Here is a 23,131-nt window from a genome sequence, read left to right on the forward strand (position 1 = left end):
TCTGTCGCAGTATGTTGTGAGACGTCAGTGCTGACATACAGTGCATTTCCCTTTTCCTCAGGGAGCGTTGCTCCCCATCTGCTTTTATTGGGAAAATCTCTCCTAAATTTGTGGACTGGTCTTTCTCAGAGTTTTCCAGGTGGTAAGCCTTAGCACAGCATCTTCTAATCATTGCCAGCCATAACCTAGGCAAGCAGGAGTTGTCATGAGCTCCTTTCTCTGTGTTGGGTCTGTGTTCTCAGCACTTCTCAGGGTTGCACACCAGAGAAATTTACTTTGCATTTGGAAAGCTAATTTCAGCCAACTTTCTTGATCAGATATGGGTATGTTCCCCTTCATGCCCCTGATTTTCTTTCTTTGGTCCATATTGTCAGCCTTTGGTCCTCCCAGGTGGCTCAGTGGGAAAGAATCCACCTGCCAGTGCAGGAGATGCAGGTTCAGTCCCTGGGTCGGGAAGATCCCCTGGAGCAGTAAATGGCAACCTACTCCAGTATTCTTGCCTGGGAAATCCTTGGTGGGCTCTCTGTCCATGGGGTTGCACAAGAGTTGGACACGACAGAGCAACTAAACAGCAGTTTTCAGTCTAAATGGTATTTATGTCTAAACAGTCCTAAGCACATAGCAGCCAAATCACCATCAAGAGAAAGAAACTGCCAATAGGCAAGTGAGTAGGCACAGTGACCAGGCTGGACCTCTGATCTTCTAACTGTTAAAGGCTCTAAATAATAATAATTAATACATACAGCACTCAGTTTGCCAGGTACCGTTTAAGTTTTTGATACGTGTGAACTCACTTAATCCTCACAAAACTCTTTGAGTTGGGCGTTACTATGCCCATTTTATAGATGGGAAAATTGAGGAGTGGAAATATCAAGGTCAAGTTATAACCTGCAAGTGGCAGCGCCATCTCAAGCTTTTAATACTACTGTGCTTAATATATCTGTGCTCTTAATACTACTAGACTTACTGTATCTACCATCTTGAACCTTTTTTTTCTTTTTAGATTTCACATTTTTTATAATCTATGACTTAATCACATTCCTGAGAAGTGGAAATAGTCATTTTCCCATTCTACCTTCAGGGAAATGTACAAAGGAGTGAAACGACTTGCCTAAGGCTTCCTGGTTGCTGACTTTGACCGTGAGGTCACATAGTCTTCCTTTTTTCATAGCCCTGATTGTGTCCATTCTCGGCCAAAAGCTTCAGGGGCAGGGGAATGACTTTTAAGAAGCTTCATTCTGGGGAATACCTGATTCACAGGTTTGTGCTCGTGTGCTTGCAAGTAGGGGTTTTGATTGGTTTCCCCACAGTTAAGGCCTCTGAGTTGCTTTTCCTGCCAAGAAAGCAGTAAGTGCCTTCTGTCAGGAAAACAGAAACATGTTGCCAGCTATTTTGAACAATGTTAGAAATACACTGCAGTGGGAAGGAGCTGCCTCTGACTGCTGCCCACTTCTTGCAATATTTTAAGGCAGCCATTTGGAGACTTTGTTATCAGTCCCCAGTGTAATCACAGGGAGACTAGTCATCCCCCCAGACTGGGATTTCAGAGGCCTGGCAGTAGTGGAGAGGTTATGGGTGGTTTGGGTTGGTTGGTTTTTAAGGAGCTCTGGGTTTTTGTGTGCCTGCTCTACTCAACTCTCCAGCCCCTTTAAGAAGAGTGTGAGCCTGTGATGGTCCTTCATTCAGTGTCTCCTCCTCATTTCTGTTCTCCCTGCTGTGCTGTGTCCTCCCTGGGTTTTTCATGCAGTTAAGACCTTATAATCAGTTGTTGCAATCTGAGTGTGCTTCATCAAGACAAGAGAGAGCTTCAACTGTGAAATTTTTTCCCTGGGAGAATTCCAGTTCTCCTTGCATTTGTTGCTCTGTGTTCCCTTTCTCCCCTTTGTTCTCCAGAGCTGGTTGTACAAGCTTCCACTACTGAATTGATCAAGCACCAGAACCGTTTATCAGCAGGATTTATTTATAGAGGTTTTTGTAACACAATCTCTTCGGTTTTTTTTCTCTGTTTTAATTCTTTCCCACACAGATCTTAGGAAACAACATGATATGTTAGTATATTAGAAAAATAACAGAACTGTTTTGTCAAAATTAGCACTAACCTCCCCACTGGATTTTCGGGTAGTTTCTTTCCTATTGAACTCATCTTGTTATTCAGTGGATAAATGAGATAAGGCACCTAAAGAGCCTGGATCGTGATAAATACTCAGTGTATGTTAGCTCTTTACCTATTTGCTTCTTATTTGTTCTGTTTGCTTCTCTTTCTGCCTTGAACTGTTGACTTCCTAATTCTCTTTCTCCTAAGAAGGAAGGTAGAGTCCACGCTAAAACTTGTATTTGGTTGTGATGTGAAGTCTCTCAGTCGTGTCCGACTCTTTACGACCCCGTGGACTGTAGCCCACCAGGCTCCTGTGTCCATGGGATTCTCCAGGCAAGAATACTGGAGCGGGTTGCCATTTCCTTCTCCAGGGGATCTTTCCAGCTCAGGGATCAAACCCAGGTCTCCTGCATTACAGGCAGATGCTTTAACCTGGGAGCTTAAAGCTTGCCCTCATTCACGGCAGAGAGAAGGCACATGCAAAGGCCCCTAGTCAGGACAGTGCCTGAGCACGGCTGGCAAGTGGACGGGGGCAGGGGTGGCATGAGTAGGCAACCAAGAAGCCAGGGCTGGACCCTGCAGGCCCAGGAAGGATTTATCGTGAACCCTCACCAGCTCTTTTCCCTTTCGACTCTCAAAGTTGGTGAAGAAGCGGAAGCCATCCTTGTCAGAGCCCTTCAGCAGGACCATGCGGGCAGACGGGTTCCCATCTCTTATACACGTAGTGCATGTCGAAACAGGTCGTCTCCTTCCCATTCCTCGTGCCACTTCCACCATAGACTTACATGAGGCCTGTCTACCCCAGCAGTGTTCTAGGACCTGTCCTTCCACAGCAGGTGTATTAGGGAGCATTGGCAGGGCCTGGGCATCCTGTGATACCTTTGCTTCTATAAGGAACATGTATAAATCAAGAAGGAGTTCATACAGAGAAAGAGTTCTGCAACCTGAAAAAAAGGTTTGAAATCCATTGCCTTAAATCCTGGACCTGATATTATTGAATTATTTTTAGTTTGTGGGTTGTGATGAGGAAAAATGAAGCAACGTTGTTTAAATTTTTGAACTTGTTAGAAACGAATGACAACAAATCTGATACCTAATACTTTTTTAAAAAAATAACTGAAGTTTAAAAAATACTGCATTCAGTTATCTCTTCAGATCATCCAGCTAGGATTTGTTATTTTTATCTCAGACCCAAGGGAGGATGGCCTGGATAAAGTATTCCTGGTCATTTCCCAGCGACTGAAGTTGTATACAGCTATAATGCATCTGCTTATAGCCCAGTATGTTAGATTTCAGTATTTCTCTCTCCTAATCTGAAACTCTGATATGTGTAATTTCTAGCCCATGTTTTACTGAAGTTCAGACTCCTTACTGAACTGTTATCTGAAATGTAATATACATAGCAGGGCATGGTCAAAGTAGATGTTTAGTAGAAAGCAGAATTTGTTATCCATAGGGTAATCCTTTATAAACATATACTTAGGAAAAAGAATTTCACTGTAATTTACTGATTCAGAAATTCAGTATCCTAGGATATTTTTTTTGTTTCCAAGAGACAGATTTCTTAGACCAGTGAATGTGGAGTAGTTAGCAGTATGAGGTTAAAAGTTTAGAACAGCTTGGGCAAAAGACTTCTTGCCTTGGCTATATTTATATGTAAGTGTTTGTTTGTTTATAGCTTTGAAGATGGCTGTAGTGGATATCTATCATTCCAGGTTAAAGGAGCGACAAAGACGAAAAAAGTAAGTCTGGGAAACCATCCTGCCTTCTTTTGCCTTTGGATTTTTGACCACATATAGCCCATAAGAACAAGTTCCACTTGTGGCTTATCTTATGACCTTGAGGAATGCCCTTAACTTCCTTGACTCTCAGTTTTTCCATCTGTTAAAAGTTAATATTAATTCTCCTTTTTTTTGCTTTTTTTTACCTCCTCCTTCCTTACCCCTTCCTTTAATGTTATGACCAATGAATAATATGGGTATGTTCTTTTAAGGGAAAAAGCAACAAGAAAAATTCAAGATATTATTAAGTTGTTATGCTTTTTCTAATGCTCCATTCTGACTGCTGAGTTTTTATGAGAAATCTTATCTAAAAGGATTTCAAAGAAATCATGAGCAAGTTTTAGGCACTCTTGATTTTTCCTTCTCTTTGCAACAGAACAAAAACCATACATTCAGACTGAGAAATTATGGATCCCAGATCTCTGCTGGATTACAGAGACTTATAACAGTTCAGGGATGGGTACTCACAGGTGTGTGTGTATATATGCGTAGGCATGTTACTAACTAGAGACACGGTGGCATCACAATGAGAAAAAGAAATAGGACTTAGGAGATGCTCTGGAGAGACCGAGACATGATCTGAGGTAAAACTTACTCTCTGCATATCTGGAGTTAGCTTCCAGTGAGCGCTGAAGATTATTCAGCTTTTCTTGAGAGAAGCTTCATTGCTAGGCAGTAGAAATCAAAGGTTCCAGACATGGAACTCTGCATGGTTTACCTAAATTCTGTCCTGCTTAATGCAGTTAGAACTAGACAGTATTGTAGAACTCAGTTGTTGAGATCTCTATTAGATCTTGTGTTTTATGATGCCCTTCCATTAAACATGCAAAAGATTTATTTCAAACAGCTTCAAGGCATTCTGTGAATGTACAGTTGTAAACATTGAATGTGTGATCATGGCACCCTTCATGGTTAACAGATTTCCCTTAAATGGTTATTCTCACTTATCATGTCCCTAAAGCTGAATAGATAGTTTTTATGCCATGGACACAGATTCCCTTCTGTTTCATCTAAGTTATATTTGTGGGTGCTCATTGATTCATCCAGCAAATAGTTATTGAGATTCTTCATTGCCCAAGGGGAGGAAAAATACATGATACTTGAGAGCCTAAAATTGTGCTAGTGACTCACTGAGTTGCAGAACTTTGAGGGGAGTGGCTTCTCTGGACCTCGATATTCCCCCCCGTAGTGTTTACGGTGTCTAATGAAAGCTGCTTGTGGAAGACATTGTTAAATGTGAAATTAATTATCATAGATAACTATGTTTTTCATTCTAGAATTATAAGAGACCATGGATTAATCAACCTTAGGAAGTTTCAATGTAAGTATCAGCATTTTTCTTTAATTTAAAATTTTTCCCATCATTATTGAATAGTTTTAAATCATTTATGGCAGTAGTTCTTAATCCAAGTTGCATATTAGCATCACTAGGGCTCTATAAAAGACAGAAATGATGTGGACCTAACAGAAGCAGAAGATATTAAGAAGAGGTGGCAAGAATACACAGAACTGTACAAAAAAGATATTCAGGACCAAGACAATCACAGTGGTGTGATCACTCACCTAGACCCAGACATCCTGGAATGTGAAATCAAGTGGGCCTTAGAAAACATCACTACGAACAAAGCTAGTGGAGGTGATGGAATTCCAGTTGAGCTATATCAGATCCTGAAAGATGATGCTGTGAAAGTGCTGCACTCAATATGCCAGCAAATTTGGAAAACTCAGCAGTGGCCACATGACTGGAAAAGGTGTTTTCATTCCAATCCCAAAGAAAGGCAATGCCAAAGAATGCTCAAACTACCACGCAGTTGCACTCATCTCACACGCTAGTAACGTAATGCTCAAAATTCTCCAAGCCAGGCTTCAGCAACACATGAACCATGAACTTCCAGATGTTCAAGCTGGTTTTAGAAAAGGCAGAGGAACCAGAGATCAAATGGCCAGCATCCACTGGATCATGGAAAAAGCAAGAGAGTTCCAGAAAAACATCTATTTCTGCTTTATTGACTATGCCAAAGCCTTTGACTGTGTGGATCACAGTAAACTGGAGAATTCTGAAAGAGATGGGAATACCAGACCACCTGACCTGCCTGTTGAGAAACCTATATGCAGGTCAGGAAGCAACAGTTATAACTGGACATGGAACAACAGACTGGTTCCAAATAGGAAAAGGAGTACGTCAAGGCTGTATATTGTCACCCTGCTTATTTAACTTCTATGCAGAGTACATCATGAGAAACGCTGGGCTGGAAGAAGCACAAGCTGAAATCAAGATTGTCGGGAGAAATATCAATAATCTCAGATATGCAGATGATACCACCCTTATGGCAGAAAGTGAAAAGCCTCTTGATAAAAGTGAAAGAGGAGAGTGAAAAAGTTGGCTTGAAGCTCAACATTCAGGAAACTAATATCATAGCATCTGGTCCCATCACTTCATGGGGAATAGATGGGGAAACAGTGGAAACAGTGTCAGACTTTATTTTTTTGGACTCCAAAATCACTGCAGATGGTGACTGCAGCCATGAAATTAAAAGACGCTTACTCCTTGGAAGGAAAGTTATGACCAACCTAGACAGCATATTTAAAAGCAGAGACGTTACTTTGCCGACAAAGATCCGTCTAGTCAAGGCTGTGGTTTTTCCAGTGGTCATGTATGGATGTGAGAGTTGGACTGTGAAGAAGGCTGAGCGCCGAAGAATTGATGCTTTTGAACTGTGGTGTTGGAGAAGACTCTTGAGAGTCCCTTGGACTGCAAGGAGATCCAGCCAGTCCATCCTAAAGGAGATCAGTCCTGGGTGTTCTTTGGAGGGAATGATGCTAAAGCTTAAAATACTTTGGCCACCTCATGTGAAGAGTTGACTCATTGGAAAAGACTCTGATGCTGGGAGGGATTGGGGGCAGGAGGAAAAGGGGACAACAGAGGATGAGATGGCTGGATGGCATCACCAACTCAATGAACATGAGTTTGGGTGAACTTCGGGATTTGGTGATGGACAGGGAGGCCCGGCATGCTGCGATTCATGGGGTCGCGAAGGGTCGGACACGACTGAGTGAACTGAACTGAGGAAGCTTTAAAAATTTATGATGCCCAACAGTCACCTCTAATTAAGTCAGAATCTCTGGAGGTAGAGCTCCAGCATCTATTTTTTTTTAAGTCTTCAAGGCAATTCTGTTGTATACTAAGAGTTTCAAACCAGTAATATATAGTCAGTAACACTAGAATGAGAAATGTTTTTTAAATTATTGTATTAATTAAAACCTGAATATTGATCATTTTCCAAAACTGGATAGGATTGTGTTTCAGAATTATATGTTAAACATAATATAACTATATCATCAGGTTGTGAAAATATTTTTACGGTAAGAATTAACGGAAAGGGACACCTTTATTTTGCATCGTGGGGGCGCTAACAAACAAGACATTAATATTACATGATGAAAATAAACCTATAATGATTTTTGAGTAATTGCTAACTTCTACCTTACTCTTAAATATTGGTGATATCTAGGCTGGGCAGAAAGAGTTTCTCTACTTTTTCTTTTATACTATAAAGTTTGTTCAGCACATAAGAATCATATCACAATAATTGCATTATTTATATATGTTTATAATAGGTGTATGCCACAAGATTCTGTTTTGTAAAAGTTACCTGATGAGATTGTGCTTCATACGCTAGTTGATAGAATCTACAGGGTTTGACACACTATGCCACTATCCCACTGGGGGGTCCAGGTCAGCCAGTCTTGGGTTGAATATCTTTTAACAGAGTCATGATCAAAGTAGGTTACATTTTATGTCCTTTAGTTTTTCATTTTCCACTACACATTTTTTAAGCAACTGTAGTGTTTTGATGATATCCCTTCTAATAGTTACATAATATGTTACACCAATAACTTTACATATAATATACGATGTGCTTAACCTGTCTTTATTATTGGATATTTAGCTCATTTTCAGTTTTTTAAAAATCATTACAAATAGCACAAAGGTAAAATTGTTTGTGAATAAAGCTTTGTCTGCCTTTAGAATTTTTTAAAGATAGATTCTGAGAAGTGGAATTACTAGGTCAAAGAACATGATTATTAAAAATGCTTAACACATGCTGCTAGATTGTTTCCTGAAAGATAGTTATATCAATTTATATTCCTCCTGCCAGTATACATTATTGCTTGTTTAACCTCCTCCTAATCAAGAGCTGTGGGTTTGCAAAAATGACTCCAGGTCAGCTCTCCCTTGCTCTTTCTGTCGACAATAATTGGTCATGTTCTGGTAGTGCGTTCCTATGTCTGAAATTGCTGGGCTTTTGGATTTTAACCTGTATGTAGTAGACCTTGACTCGCATAAATTCTGTTCCCAGCGGGTGGACAGAGGTCAGCTTAGCCTCTTATTCTTTAACTGTATTTTTACAGATAGAGCTGAGGGGAGGCTCTGTTGCTTCCAAAAAAGACATGGCATGTGCAGTGTGGTCTGAGAGGTTTTCACTTGTCATTGTACTGAATGTACGTGTGACCTTACTATCGTAGGCATAGGAGCTTTTTTCATCAAACTAAATTACTCCAAATTTTTGTATTATTCCTGTAGAAGTAGGGTTTTTTGGTGGTGAATAAAATGAATTCGTGGCTGCCCATCAAATCAGCCCCTAGAATTTGTGGGCAAGAATTTTCCTGCTAAGGAAGAGATTCATCTGAAAAGATGACAATTTAAGTAACTGTCAGAAGTAACAGCCTGTATTTTTAGCCTGAGAGTGGACAGAGCTAGACTAGTTACTCTTCTTGAAATGACTGAGTAGCAATTTGAGAATTCCTGATCATTCCAACCTACCAGTTATTGTTGGTGGGTTTTCCTACCCCTCTTTTTGCTGATAGCTCTTCTTATTAGAAATTTGGTCAGTAGTGATCCTCAAAGGTGCTGGTTCTGGCTACCTGTAAGGGTATCCCAGGTGGCATATATGACCATTTGCTTCCATGATAGTTATTAAAATATAACTTCACTCGTAGTATATAAAGTTGTGGTACTTAATTAAGTTTAGAGAAAGGCAAAATGACCCACGTAGAGAGTGAAGAAATAAACGCCTCACTTGAGGATATGGAGTTACAGAGAGGATTTTTAGTGGGACGTGGGAGAGATCACACACTTTGCCAGACTGACCTACCTCTTCTAGATGTCCCTTGTTCTGCAGAAGTCAATACCGGAGATTCTGCCCTACATTGTTCCTACGAATGCATGATCGGCCTTTAATCGTCCTTCCTGTTACTGCCAGCACTTCCTGCCCCTGTGCAGACTGAGAGATAGCGAGGTGTGGGGGTCACCAGAGTGCAGGTGCGCTCTGGCCCTGACGGCGACCCTGAGACGTGGTCCCTCTTTTTCTGTTAGATCGTGATTAGTGTGCTGCATTCCCCAGCTTTCTGGTTTGCTTCCTGTCATGGGTAAATTAATCATGTGAGGCTAGGGATAATATTCTTCCATTTTACTGCTTGTAAAAAAAAATAAAGAAAACTTAGGAATCTTCATATTCTTTACTTTCTTTGTAGTAATGGAACGACGATATCCCAAGGAAGTCCAAGATCTTTATGAAACAATGAGGCGATTTGCAAGGATAGTGGGGCCGGTGGAGCATGACAAGTTCATTGAAAGCCATGCATGTAGGTGGTTTTTTAACCTTGACCATATATTTCTCTGTGTGTGTGTGTGTGTGTGTGTGTATAAATAAGAATGATAATGGTGCTTTATGTGAAATTCTGTAAATAAGTGGATTTAAAAAAAAATTATTTCCTCCCCTTTATTGCTCTGAGATAAATTTGAAACTTTGGGAATGGAGAAGAAAGCTTAAAAATACTCGTGGCTTCCCCCACCCCGCTTAGATGAATAGTAGTTTAGTAGCTTTTCCCCCCATTTTTAATATGGGAGTTTGCAAATACATGGGAGTTCATTATACTATGATATACATGTATCCATCACCCAAGTTTAGCAGTTAACCATCCAGTGGCTGATCCATTGTCATCTTTACCACCCATTCCTTTCCCATCCTCAACTGGATTATTTTGAAGCAAATCATATTATTTTGTTCATAATTATTTTAGTATTAAAACTAGTTTCTAGGTGGGGACAGAGTTGGGTGACTCATGGAAATAATATATAGCACTTCCATCATTTTCCTGCCTTTCTTCTCTGAGAGAGATCTACATAGTTACCATTTGATTTCTCACTATAAAAAATTGAAGTTGTTAAGGCAGTAACACCTGGACTATAAAACAGTCTGGACTGAGGGGCTGAGTCTATGCCTTTCATCATGAGATTCAAGTATTTGATTTTGACTCTCAAATTTAGTTCAGGAAGGTACTTCATGAAGGCTTGTATCCTGTTCTCTTTGTGCAGATATTTCTTGCATGACGTTGCAGGCATTTATCTGAACCGGCTTGGTTGTCCTCACAGACACCCTGTTTAGTTGGCATTCTTTGTGTGATTTATCCTGGGTGGCTGATCTTTACTTCCTGTCCCAGTTTGTACCATCCTTGGTTTATGTGTCACTCCAGGGAACTACACCCCATGGATTGTCCAGGTTCTTCCTTCATCCTCTTTTTCAAAGCACCCAGATTTGAACATTCCGTCACATAATAATCTAAGCAGTGCAACCTGATCTGCGTGCTTAGAGGAGGCAAAAATCTTGGTTTATGGAAAACACACTGCTCTTTTGTCCCTGTAAGAGAAAAGCTGTAAAGAAACCATCGGGAATTTGAGCACAGAATTTTGTCCTTCCCTTGCAAAAAGGTCTGTGTCATGTAATACCAGAGACAGGTTTCATACCAAAATTTGGCTTTGTGGCTAGAGCTTTTAACAAGGAATAAATAGAGCAAGGAAACTTGGTGGTTTAAGAAATTATATGCATTACTACTGTAGCTAAATGAATTCAGCCAGGTCACTATGAAGTTTTCTAAGAAACAATTCCAGCTGCTTTCTGCAACTGGAGACAGAAGCCAAAAGACCACTGCAGTACATTTTTTGTCAGCTCTTAAGTAAAATTTCTAATGAGATATTAGCAACAATTAGGATTCCCCAAATGGAATTGCCTGGTCTGTTATAGAAGGCAGAATTACTGAAAATAGCAGTAAAAGTACTCATTGGTGTTGATTTTGTTTTTCTGATTTTTCTCTGTCTTTTTTGGGGGGATAAACAGTGGAATTTGAACTCCGAAGGGAAATCAAAAGGCTCCAGGAATATAGGACGGCAGGCATTACCAATTTTTGTAGTAAGTATGTTTATGCTCCACACTAAATCAGAGGGCAGGTGCCTTCCAAACATATAAACAAGCTTTCACATTTCAGAATGAGTTTTTGATCTTTCCAAAAAGTTTCATCCATTTAATCCTTATAAATACCATTATATGGATTATCTGAGGTGAAATAAAAAGTATGACAGAGTTGCTACTTTCGATTTAGGATTCTGTTGTGGCCTCTTAAAAAAAAAGATTTTGTATTCCAACTTTTAGCCTCAGCCTTTTTAAATTTAGTGATGATCTGATCATTCTCATTAAGCACACTTCAGTTGGTTCTAGGCACTTGCATCCCAGTTACTCGAGTTAGAGATGATTATATTCATGGCACCTAAGCATTCACCATGTATTGGACTGTACCCTTTATACTTCACCAACTTAAGAGAGGGACTTCTCTGGTGGCTCAGACGGTAAAGCATCTGCCTACAGTGTTAGAGACCTGGGTTCAATCCTTGGGTTGGGAAGATCCCCTGGAGAAAGCAGTGGCAGCCCACTCCAGTATTCTTGCCTGGAAAATCCCATGGACGGAGGAGCCTGGTGGGCTACAGTCCATGGGGTAGCAAAGAGTCGGACATGACTGAGCGACTTCACTTTCACCTTAAGAGATGGGTATTGTTATTCTCATTTAATAGAGAAACTAAGGATGAAAGTGATTAACTAGTTGTAGTGGAGGCAGGTTGTAAGAGAAGACAGTTGTGTTAGCAGTGAAGAGCTGAAGTCTAGGCTTGGACAGCTTGGGTTTGGATTCTGGCTCTTTTATCAGATCTGTAATTCTGTTTGTTTTCAATTTTCCAAGTCTCTTAGAGCTCATGTGAAGATTAAATTAGAGATAATGCGTGAAAACGTAGTATAGTACCTGGCGCACCAAGTCCTCAGTAAATGGCAGTTTCTGTCATTTTGTTGTTGTTTTGGGGATGGTCTTCAGCATTCCCTCCTTCCTGTCGGTTGAAAGCTATCACCCGTTCACCCAGTGCTCAAGTTCAGCCCAGCAAAATGGCTCTTTCTTTCTAACATTGGAAACTGTTTACAAAATGAAATTCTATGTGGAGCACTAACCCATAAATAAAAGTGGAACTCCTGAGGTTGAAGTCTGATGATTCAGATCATGTGCGGAGCCCAGGACCACCGGTATGTTCACAGTGATCCCTGAGATGTTTTCCTGGTAACCTGGGCCTCTGTGGAGCTTGGCTTGAAACCCACTGGTTTGATACTTTGCATTTTTATACATTAATAGTGTGGAAAACACTATGCAGCTGTTAGCAAGATGCATGTAAAGACTCTGATGCCAGATTTGGGTTGCCTGATGCTGGCTGTCTCCAGGAAAGAGGTGACCAGAATAGTAATAGTCAATGAGGATTTATTTTTATTTGTAATCCTAACTGGTTTTTAAGGAACAGTGTATGTGTATAGCATTTGTGTGACTTGGAAAAATATGTGGATAGAAAAAATAGAGCCGGAAGTAAATATAACAGTATTAAGTTACTTTTAGGGGATGGAAATAGGAGCAACTCCAGCTTTCTTTGTACTTTTCTGTTTTGGGGATTCCCTCTCTCAAATTTCTTAAAGGTAGGAAAGGAATAAACACATTTTCATTTCTTATCAAGAAAGATTTCAAACTAGGGGAAATCACTTTGCTCTTAGAAAAATAATTCTGGAAGCAGTTTTTCAAAGGAAATTAAAAAACGACTGGGAATCCCCTGGGGTCCAATGGTTAGGGCTCTGCGCTTTCACTGCCATGGGCCTGGGTTTGATCCTTGGTTGGGGAACTAGGATGCCACGAGCCTCATAGCAAGGCCGCAGAAACTAAAAATTAAAAAAGATGAACTGTTTGTTGATGAGTTAGGAAGCCCTTTGGTTAGTCCTGCTACCTTGTCATTGTAGTCACTTTTTCAACACCTACAGGTGCCAGAACCTACGATCACCTCAAGAAGACTCGAGAAGAGGAACGCCTCAAACGCACCATGCTCTCTGAGGTCCTCCAGTACATCCAGGACAGCAGCGCCTGCCAGCAGTGGCTCCGCCGGCAGGCTGACATGTGAGGAATTAGTCTGGGGGGCAACTTCATGGAGCTTTTGGCCTTTACCTGTATTTTCAGACAGTCCCGTGGGTGCCCTACCCTAAATGGCAGAGCTGTAATAATTAGGTAGCTAGGAGAATTCAGAAAGCTTGAGCAGGCTGTCTCAAACAGTACAGTACTGCCAGTTTTGAGAAATATAACTGGCCTCCTAGAATCCCACTTTGCTACTTTGACCTTATTTTTTAAGATTAGTGTATTCCCTTGCCACACCTTCTTCTTCTGTATCTACTGATGTGATTTTCACTGGAAGATCAAATTCCTGCTTTTTGCTCATGAATGGTCTCTGTGATGTGCCACACCAGGACCTCTTCTTAACAAATCTAGGCAATTTCCTTCCCTGGAACAGATTTCCTTTCCTGAGTTGTATGCAGTTGGGATAGCCTGTAAAAACATAGTCTAGTCTGTCTCATTACTTCTCTTCTAAGTAGCTGACCTGATAAATGTCACCCAGTCTCTCGTGGGCTTTGGGAATCGCTTTCTTTGATGTGACGTAAGTTTAAATTCCTCTTCTTTTTTGTAGTGATTCTGGCCTGAGTCCTTCTGTTCCCATGACTTCGAATTCAGGTAATTGTTTTTCAGGCTGGAGCAAGTCACAATTGTGGAGTTTTCATCCTGGGAATTATAGTGACCCAACAAACCCTCCCGCCTTTGTGGGAGCCAGGTGCTTAGGGAAAGGATTGGTGATTATTATACAGATTCATAAACATCAGCAAATTGATAGAATCTTCACGGCCAAACAGGAACTTTCCTCGGGTTTACAGTACAAAGACAGAAGGAGAGGACCTCAGACAGGTGTTTTTTCTATTTTACCAATGTTCACAGGCAGTTTGTTTACTATGATTTTATCTACCACAGACTTAAAGATTGTCTCACAGGGGATAATTTAAAGGCTTTGTATCCTATATAAGCAAGGAGGCACGTTACTTGCCAGAAAAGTAAGACTTTCTTTATAAGTCGGAGACTTAAAAGTATTTCTCTTTCCTATCTTTTCTGGCATGTCCTATTTTGAGGTCAGTTTACAGGGCAAGATTAAGCCATATGATATCTGATAATCCTTGCTGCTTGGTAATTAATAAAGGGTAGTGTGGGGTGGTATTAGTTGTAGATGCTGATCTAAGATCATGGTGTTCGTTTGCCTGTTTTCTTGGTTATCATTCATCCCTGCTCCATATGGTAGGTTAGCCACTTCCTTTGATCAGAACGTAGAGACCACTCCACTGTTTACAGACTGGATAAGTTTCTCACATCCAAATCCTCCCGCAGTCTAAATACAGAAATAAGAAAATTTAATGTTGTCTGATTAAAGTGAATGAATGTACTTGACCTAGCTTCTTTGGTATTTGTGTTTTCTGAACCATTTGCACTCACTCTTGGTTGCTTCCTTGGCGGGCATCAGCTTCCCTCAGCTCCTAAGTGTTTAGGCTGAGGTGACCCTTTGCTCCGTTTCACACTCTGAGTTGCTCCTAAGGCAGTGCAGAGTTGGAAACCTGAATCACTGATCATAACATAGCCTCTCGGAACTGGTGAGGCATTTGAGCGATCATAATCTCCGTTTCAGGGCATTTAGGGTCAGGCTAGGCCTAGGACTGCAGAGCAGCTCCCGCTCCCTCTGTTGATATTAAAGGGAAGCCTGTTTCCTTGCAGAGCGAGCTGTAATAGCCCCTCCCCCTGCTCTCCACCAGCTAAGCAGCACCCTGCCCCCATGAAGTGTAACGTAGTATTCTACATTTTCTTTTGCTTAACACAGTCCATTCACTCAAGTTTACATTCAAAACAAATCCCCAGAGTTGCGCATATCAGGCTTCCCATCCTGGGCAGTGACCTCGTGCTTGGGTCTCTTTCTCAAGGTATGTGAGTTCACCTCAGCCTCTGCTTTGCCATATACTGGCTCATTGTTCCTCTGTGTGGGTCTTTCAGGTAAACAGGGCTTCTTTGGGAGGAACAGATATTCTCTCAAATAATACATAATGGAGGCCCTTTTGCTGGCCTGACTCTGCCTTTGATCTCAAGGTGAATGGTGCCTGGGTAATTACCATGTTTGCCTGCTGGCAGAATGGCCAGTGTTAGGGAATGTCTCTCCTGCAGAGTTGTTATTTCCATTCATCAGCTGTCAAGACAGGCGGCATGTGACCTTTCTTAACCAGATGACATCTGGGCTGTAGATTTTAGAATCTTCTACTGGGTTAGGAAGAATAATCTTATTTGACTCTGAGGTATGTGTGATTATATGTGCATTTTATCAAGGCAAAGGACACTTGACTTACCTTTTTTTTAAAAAAGTCTTTTCTGTCTTTATCTTATTTTTGGCTGTGCTGGGTCTTTGTTGCTCTCGTGTGGGCTTGCTTGCTTAGTTGCAGCGAGTAGGGGCTACTCTTCATTGCAGTGTGTGGGCCTCTCCTCGTGGTGGCGTCTCTCGTTGCAGAGCACAGGCTCTGGGCGCAAGGGCTTCAGTAGTTGCAGCACAGAGACTCTGTGCTTGTCAAGGACATGGGCTTAGTTACTCTGCAGCACGTGGAATCTTCCCCAGCCAGGGAGCGGACCTGTGTCCCCTGCGTCGGCAGGCACGGTATTATCCATGGCGCCGCTAGGGAAGTCCTTGACTTACTGTTTTTATTTTCAAGTGAACTTTGGGGTACCCGATGCATAGTAGTTTTGTACCTGACAGGCCTGACCGTGGTGAACTTTGTTACACTTTTTACTCCTGAGGTACTGTCTCTTACAAAATACATACCTTTTTCTGTCTGTATCTATAGGCAGACGAAGTGCACCGCCCTTGAACCTCACTGGCCTCCCTGGCACAGAGAAGTTGAATGAGAAAGAAAAGGAGGTAACAAAAAGAAGGGGGAGCTGGTTAGAGGAAAGAGAGTAGGGGCCGGTTATTCACTGAGTTGTTGTGAAAAACACATTGCAGGATCAAACCCATTTTGCTCTGCTCACATCACACACGTGCATGTTCAGCTCTAGTCATCCTCAAGGTCTCGGGGTTAAAGAAGCGACCTCAGCAGGTCTCAGGGACTCCTTTCCTCATCACCCTGCCACCGTTCATCTGCTGGGAGAAGAGCATATGATACATAAATCTAAATGCCAGCTGCCACTTACTGAGCATTTACCATGCACCAGATACCGTGCTAAGTACTTATTCGCTGAATTTAATTTTTTACAAGCTTAAAATACTTGTATATGGAAATGGTTATTTCCTGTAAGAGTGGGCACTTTCAGAAGTTCTCCTCTTATTCCAACAATATGACCATTACTTAAAAGATTTTTGAATTGTCTCCATGGTATAAGCGCAAAAGAGGACTCGATCATCGTATATAGCCACACATCAATTTTAACTAAACAAGCCATGACCTACTTTTCTTTTCAACTGTAATCGCTTAATCACTGGATGTGTCTTCTTATGACTGTTAGGTGTTTCTAAACTTTTAAGTCCAGCCTCAAATGAATCATCATCAAACATTTTCCAAAGAATGTGCGGCAACTCTCAAGTCCATTCCAAAGAGGAATTCCTCCTCTGTTCCTCGTGTACTCTTTTTATAGTCCGCAAGATCGGTGTCCTCATCTGCCACTCCGTATCAGAAATTCAGGTCAGACAGAATGGAATAGGGCCTAGTATTAGACTTTTATTTTACCCAGTAGGAACAGTGAAGATGAGCGTGGGAGGAGAAGGGAGTGTATGTTATATCCAGGTGTTGCTGAAGAAGGATGGCCATTCTGATTCAAGTGTGGAATGACCCAGAGTTTCAAGCAGTTTTTTAATCCTTAACCACAAAATGGTGACCTCAGACTGTTCATTGCTGGATAAATGGTAGGTGAACTGGAATTAAACCAGCTTTTTGGATCTTTAAGCAGTTAAAGTGACCTCTTCGCAAGATCTCTAGACCTCCTTTCCCTCCAACGTAGGAAGTGTAATCACAAAAGTAGGGACTGTGGGCTTATGCTGATACCAGAAATAATGTGATTCACACTTGGGAACCCAAGTGTCAGCATCCCAACCCCGGGCCCTGCGACTTTTCCCTGACGGGCTGGGCCAGACCGTGCCGGGCCTCTGCCCCAGGCCAGTCCTCAGGACACAGACTTGCACCCACGACAAACCCCGGGGAGCTGGCTGATAGGTGCCGCAGCTCTCCCGGCATCACCCTCAGCCTTTTTCTGTCTCCTGAGACTATTCTCACCAAAGAAAAGACGGAATGGAATGTGGTCTAGCCACCAGCAGCTCCTGTAAATAGTTGGAGGTTGATGTCACTCTTTACACTTTATTATGGCTATACCTGCTGGATTAAATTTTAAGACTGACAGATGTTAATGTTGATTAAATTTGCCATGTCTTGCAGCTCTGTCAGATGGTGAGGTTGGTCCCGGGAGCCTATTTAGAATACAAATCTGCTTTATTGAACGAATGTAACAAGCAAGGAGGCTTGAGACTGGCGCAGGCAAGAGCACTCATCAAGATAGACGTGAACAAAACCCGGAAAATCTATGATTTCCTCATCCGAGAAGGATACATCACCAAAGCCTGAGGCTCCCCTGGAGGGTGGCAGGCCAAAGGACCGCACGGGCTTTCTGGAGCCTTGTTTTTGAACTGCATTCTCATTGTGAAAAGAGGGGAAGAACAAAGGAAATCTTCAGTTTTATTAGTGTCTGCTTTCTTCTCCACCCTGCTTTAAAATACTCCTCTTGTTGGTATTGTGCTGCAGAGTTATGTGCTAGATAAGCTATTGTTAATTGTGTGTGGGCATTCATTCCTAACACCTCTTGTAACTAAAACAAGAACCATAGTACCTCACATCACAGTGTTAGTAAAAATAGAACTAAACCAGTATGTAATCCCAGGAGTCCAGGTCAGATCCTTGTACCTGCTTGGGAGGTTGGTTTTCTGATTATGTTTTGCCTTCAAACGTTACAGACAGATTTAAAATAAAGAGGTTATAGTGAGAGAAAGCGTTCTCTTTCGAGGGTTTCTTTTTAAGCTGACAACTTATGTTTATGAGTAGAAAGGAGGAAAACCTCCCCATGATGGTCTTGTCCCAAACTGTACTTTGAACTTGAATGTCTGGCTATGTAATCTGCAGTCCGACTATCTAATCTGCAGAAGACTTTTGAGGAGGTAGCAACGGATAAAAAACTGTCTCTTATTTTTAGAATTGATTAAAATGTTTTGCTACTTAATTTGTGGGTGTGTCAAATATTCTTGTAACTAAGGCACACTTAGGGTGCTGGATACCCACCTCATCACGCTGCACTGTGCTAACACGTGTGTCCTGGGCTCACCCGTGTTGTCACCGGGGGCTTCCCGAAATACCAGGTCCCTGAGGATGGAGATGATTCAGTTAATTTCAGCATTGCTTGGATGAGACCTGAACCCTAGTTTCTCAACGGTAGAAGGGTAGCCTACAAGAAGAGCTACTTTTAAAACAAAAGGAAAGCCTTTTCATGTGTGGAACTCACTAGATATGAGGGTGAGTGACTCCACCACATCTGAAAGTTGGTCCTTAAATCTTTGCACAGTAGGAAGCCAGACTCAGAGGGTTATCCCTATTCTGTTGGAAGCAAACAGAATCTTCACAGATTACCTCCAATAGCTGACTGATTCTTTAGTTCTTTCATCATTCAAAATACCTAATTCAAATATCGTATACTTGGTTGGAAATATCGGCACAGACTTCTTGGCTGATGTAAATATGCATGTGGTTTGCTAATGGACTTCATCTAGGATTTACAAATGAAAAGGAAACTCTTAGGATCTGAAGGAATTAGAATAAAGGACTTCAGGATTTTAAAAGGGTGTCTTGTGGTTTTCTTTTTTTGTTTATTTTTTTGTTTTCTTGACATAGTCCTATCTTTAGAAAACAGTTTATCACCACCACCATCACCCCAAGTTGATTATAAAGGGATTGCCTCTTTTTTTTTTTTTTTCTTTTTTTTAATGCTAAGACTTTTTAAAAATATTTTTATTTATTAGTTTTGGCTGCACCGGGTCTTCGTTGCTGCACATGGGCTTTCTCTAGTTGTGGTGCTCGGGCTTCTCATTTCTGTGACTTCTCTTGTGGCATACGGTCTCTAGGGAGACCGGGTCCCCTGCATTGGCAGGCAGATTCCTAACCACTGGACCCCGAGGGAAGTCCAGCCTCTTTGAAGTATTGTTCTCAAAGTGCACTAGATGTCAGCGTCTGGTGATGTCTGCTGTAGTCCGCGGTCCTTAATCTTGATTAAGGAAGGCTTCCTGGGAGAGGTGAGGGAAATAAAATGGCAGATGGAAGAGGGAGACTGTTCCAGACATCGTGGGTGGAGGAGGATGTGGAGACAGCCATGGGAGTAGGGAAAACAGTGCCAAGAGATTTAGTTGGCTAAGACACAAGGGGCAGCTGTGGAGGTTCGGAGTGGGAGGACGGCGGGACAGTCTGATAGAAACCTTGGATCCAGTTGAAGTCTGAAAAGCTGATTGGGGAGTCAGATTTGATGAAAATGGCATGGTTGAAAATAGTGACAAAAATAAGGCTGTAATTTCAAAAGACTGGAGTTTAGAAAGTAGGATTATTATGGTTTTGGTAAACCCAATTTTGCAGAATTTAAGACTTAGAATTCTAGGGGGTTTCTCAAACCAAGCCATAATTTTGGGTGAGGAGTACTCAAAAGGAGTCACTATCCTTTTGCATTTATAATAGAAAAGCATTTGCTGATGATACTTGATGTCGCTAACTAGCTTACTACATTATTTCCTTCCTTCCTTCTTGTCACCAAAGGAAGGCCCTTCTTACTAAAAATCCAGAGCTAGCAAGAACTTTTCAAAGAATATTCCATCCTTCCCCTTTACTGCTAGATGGGACTGGCCATAAGCCAACTACATTGATATAGGTCTTTGTTGGTCCAGAAGGAGCAAAGTTTAAAACTCAACAGCAATGAACAATGAATAAAGACCTTTAACTGTGAGGGATTTTTATTACAATTTACAGGATTTCTGTTGGAACTTTTTCTTTCTGTTCAGTGACCCCTTCTTGTGCTCAGAGACCTTAACAGTCTCTACTGAAACAAACTGTTTGTGATTTATCTCTTCTTGGGTTCCAGTTTTCATCCTTATATTGTTTACAACTCCCCCCACCCCAAGCCCCCGTTTTAAATCTGGAACTTGGTTAACCAGTCACTGCTAAATGATAAGGACAAACTTCCCAGTTGTGAGTAATGAGATCCTCAGCTTGTGGTTATGGGAAAGGGAAGAAAACCAGTGACATTCATCAATAACAAAGTTCTACTTGGGAACTTTAGGAAAAATGTAGATATATAATAACTAAAGTTTCCAGCATGATGAGTCAGAAGAAGACCAAACTTAACAAAGAGAAGCTTTGGAAAGCTAACTCGTTTGTAACTCTGAAACACCTTGCCTGGTTTCCAAGCAAGAGAGCTGTACTGTGTTCTAAACAGCATTCTGGAATATTGCCCATTCTTTTTTTAAAATTTATTAATTTGGCTGTGCCGGATCTTGCTTGTGGCACATAGATACGGTCTTCAGTTGCAGCACTTGGGATCTAGTTCCCTGACCAGGGATTGAACCAAGACCCCTTGCCCTGGGAGCATGGAATCTTAGCCATTGGACCATCAGGGAAGTCCCTCGCCCATTCATTTTTAAGGATGTCTTTGTAGATACTTTATACACTGTTATTAACACAAAAAGCTTTCCTACACCTTACATGTACCTGGCTTTTTAATCTGAATTTCTGGAAGTTAGTTCCATTCAACAGGAAGCTTTGCTTTCCTTTCCAGTGTGTTCGGCTGGGTGTGAGTAACCTCTCCCAGATCAGCCAGAAAGGACCACCTCTGCTACGGTGGGACACTGCCATGTCTGTGGCCTGTGCAGAAGAGGTAGCCCCGCTATAATAAAGACTTTCCTTTCAATCGGACACAATAACCAGCCCTCTGCATGAAACGTGATACTGATCTCGGGGTGCAAGGAGAGCCAGAGCAGCCTGGACAGGATGGCAGTGGTCGTGCTGACTCGGACACTTGTTCTGGGAGAGGGAACGGGAGTGAAGAGTAGCTTGGAAGTATCTTGGAACCTACGTGTCCTATCCACGGAGTCCTCATTTGCATTGTATGCTGCTTCTGAGGACTAGAGGGTGGGGACAGGTAAATCACTTCCCAGAAACGTGGAAAGCCGGTTTTTCTATCTAATGGAGGCAGTTCTTTGTCTGTTCATTGTTTGCCTTGTTGCTTTGGCTTCTACCAGTCGAGATGCACTGAGATAAACTGCCCTTTGATTCAACTAACCAGGCTAACAAGGCAAGAGACACAGGTACTTGAAGGATAAATGTCTTGCGTCTGACATTAAAATTCCTTTGTCACTATGAGTTACTTGCTTGGTATGCGTTATGTACTGGGCCCCCTTCCCTGTTAAGAGTAGGAATAAGGAAGTTGAGATAAGAATGTGGAAAATGACCATTAAAATGTTGAATGCCCCAAACAGCGCTACAAAAATTTTTATTTAATAGATACAGCCTATAGAATAGGCAGAGAAGGAAATGGCAACCCACTCCAGTACTCTTGCCTGGAGAATCCCATGGATGGAGGAGCTTGGTGGGCTACAGTCCACGGGTCGCAGAGTCGGACACGACTGAGCGACTTCACTTTCACTTTATAGAATAGACTGGATTTCTGTGGCAGCAGATGAACCATTTGATTGAATTAATCTCGTGTTCTTAATCAAGCCACACGGTTTTTCAGCTGTCCCTGGCCTCCCTGGAGGTCTTATGTGACAGCTCTCAGGTTCAGTTCAGTTCAGTCGCTCAGTCGTGTCCGACTCTGCGACCCCATGAATCGCAGCACGCCAGGCCTCCCTGTCCATCACCAACTCCCGGGGTTCACTCAGACTCACGTCCATCAAGTCAGTGATGCCATCCAGCCATCTCATCCTCGGTCTTCCCCTTCTCCTCCTGCCCCCAATCCCTCCCAGCATCAAAGTCTTCTCCAGTGAGTCAACTCTTTGCATGAGGTGGCCAAAGTACTGGAGTTTCAGCTTCAGCATCATTCCTTCCGAAGAAATCCCAGGGCTGATCTCCTTCAGAATGGACTGGTTGGATCTCCTTGAAGTCCAAGGGACTCTCGAGAGCCTTCTCCAACACCACAGTTCAAAAGCATCAATTCTTCGGCGCTCAGCCTTCTTCACAGTCCAACTCTCACATCCATACGTGACCACTGGAAAAACCATAGCCTTGACTAGACAGACCTTAGTTGGCAAAGTAATGTCTCTGCTTTTGAATATGCTATCTAGGTTGCTCATAACTTTTCTTCCAAGGAGTAAGCGTCTTTTAATTTCATGGCTGCAGTCACCATCTGCAGTGATTTTGGAGCCCAAAAAATAAAGTCTGACACTGTTTCCACTGTTTCTCCATCCATTTCCCATGGAGTTATGGGACCGGATGCCATGATCTTCATTTTCTGAATGTTGAGCTTTAAGCCAACTTTTTCACTCTTCTCTTTTACTTTCATCAAGAGGCTTTTTAGTTCCTCTTCACTTTCTGCCATAAGGGTGGTGTCATCTGCATATCTGAGGTTATTAATATTTCTCCCGGCAATCTTGATTCCAGCTTGTGTTTCTTCCAGTCCAGCGTTTCTCATGATGTACTCTGCATATAAGTTAAATAAGCAGGGTGACAATATACAGCCTTGACGCACTCCTTTTCCTATTTGGAACCAGTCTGTTGTTCCATGTCCAGTTATAACTGTTGCTTCTTGACCTGCATACAGATTTCTCAAGAGGCAGGTCAGGTGGTCTGGTATTCCCATCTCTCTCAGAATTTTCCATAGTTTATTGTGATCCACACAGTCAAAGGCTTTGGCATAGTCAATAAAGCAGAAATAGATGTTTTTCTGGAACTCTTGCTTTTTCGATGATCCAGCGGATGTTGGCCAT

The 23,131-nt window shown here is 41.9% G+C and overlaps 1 protein-coding gene across 3 annotated transcripts in view; it reads left to right on the forward strand.

Annotated features, from left to right (window-relative positions):
• Positions 1-18,994, forward strand: part of TADA2A (transcriptional adaptor 2A) — a 45,772-nt gene extending 26,778 nt beyond the window's left edge. For 2 of the 3 annotated variants that reach the window (XM_052657751.1, XM_052657750.1), the window contains exons 9-16: positions 3,774-3,837; positions 5,154-5,197; positions 9,412-9,522; positions 11,055-11,126; positions 13,053-13,185; positions 13,748-13,791; positions 15,981-16,054; positions 17,562-18,994. In XM_052657751.1, coding sequence (XP_052513711.1) covers positions 3,774-3,837; positions 5,154-5,197; positions 9,412-9,522; positions 11,055-11,126; positions 13,053-13,185; positions 13,748-13,791; positions 15,981-16,054; positions 17,562-17,747 — 728 coding nt within the window. In that variant the 3' untranslated portion in view covers positions 17,748-18,994. The remainder of the gene's footprint in view (positions 1-3,773; positions 3,838-5,153; positions 5,198-9,411; positions 9,523-11,054; positions 11,127-13,052; positions 13,186-13,747; positions 13,792-15,980; positions 16,055-17,561) is intronic. The other variant, XM_052657752.1, reaches the window with a different exon arrangement.
• Positions 18,995-23,131: the final 4,137 nt, after the last annotated feature.

This window comes from Budorcas taxicolor, chromosome 19 (assembly GCF_023091745.1).
Source record: "Budorcas taxicolor isolate Tak-1 chromosome 19, Takin1.1, whole genome shotgun sequence".
NCBI classification, from domain to species: Eukaryota; Metazoa; Chordata; class Mammalia; order Artiodactyla; family Bovidae; genus Budorcas; species Budorcas taxicolor.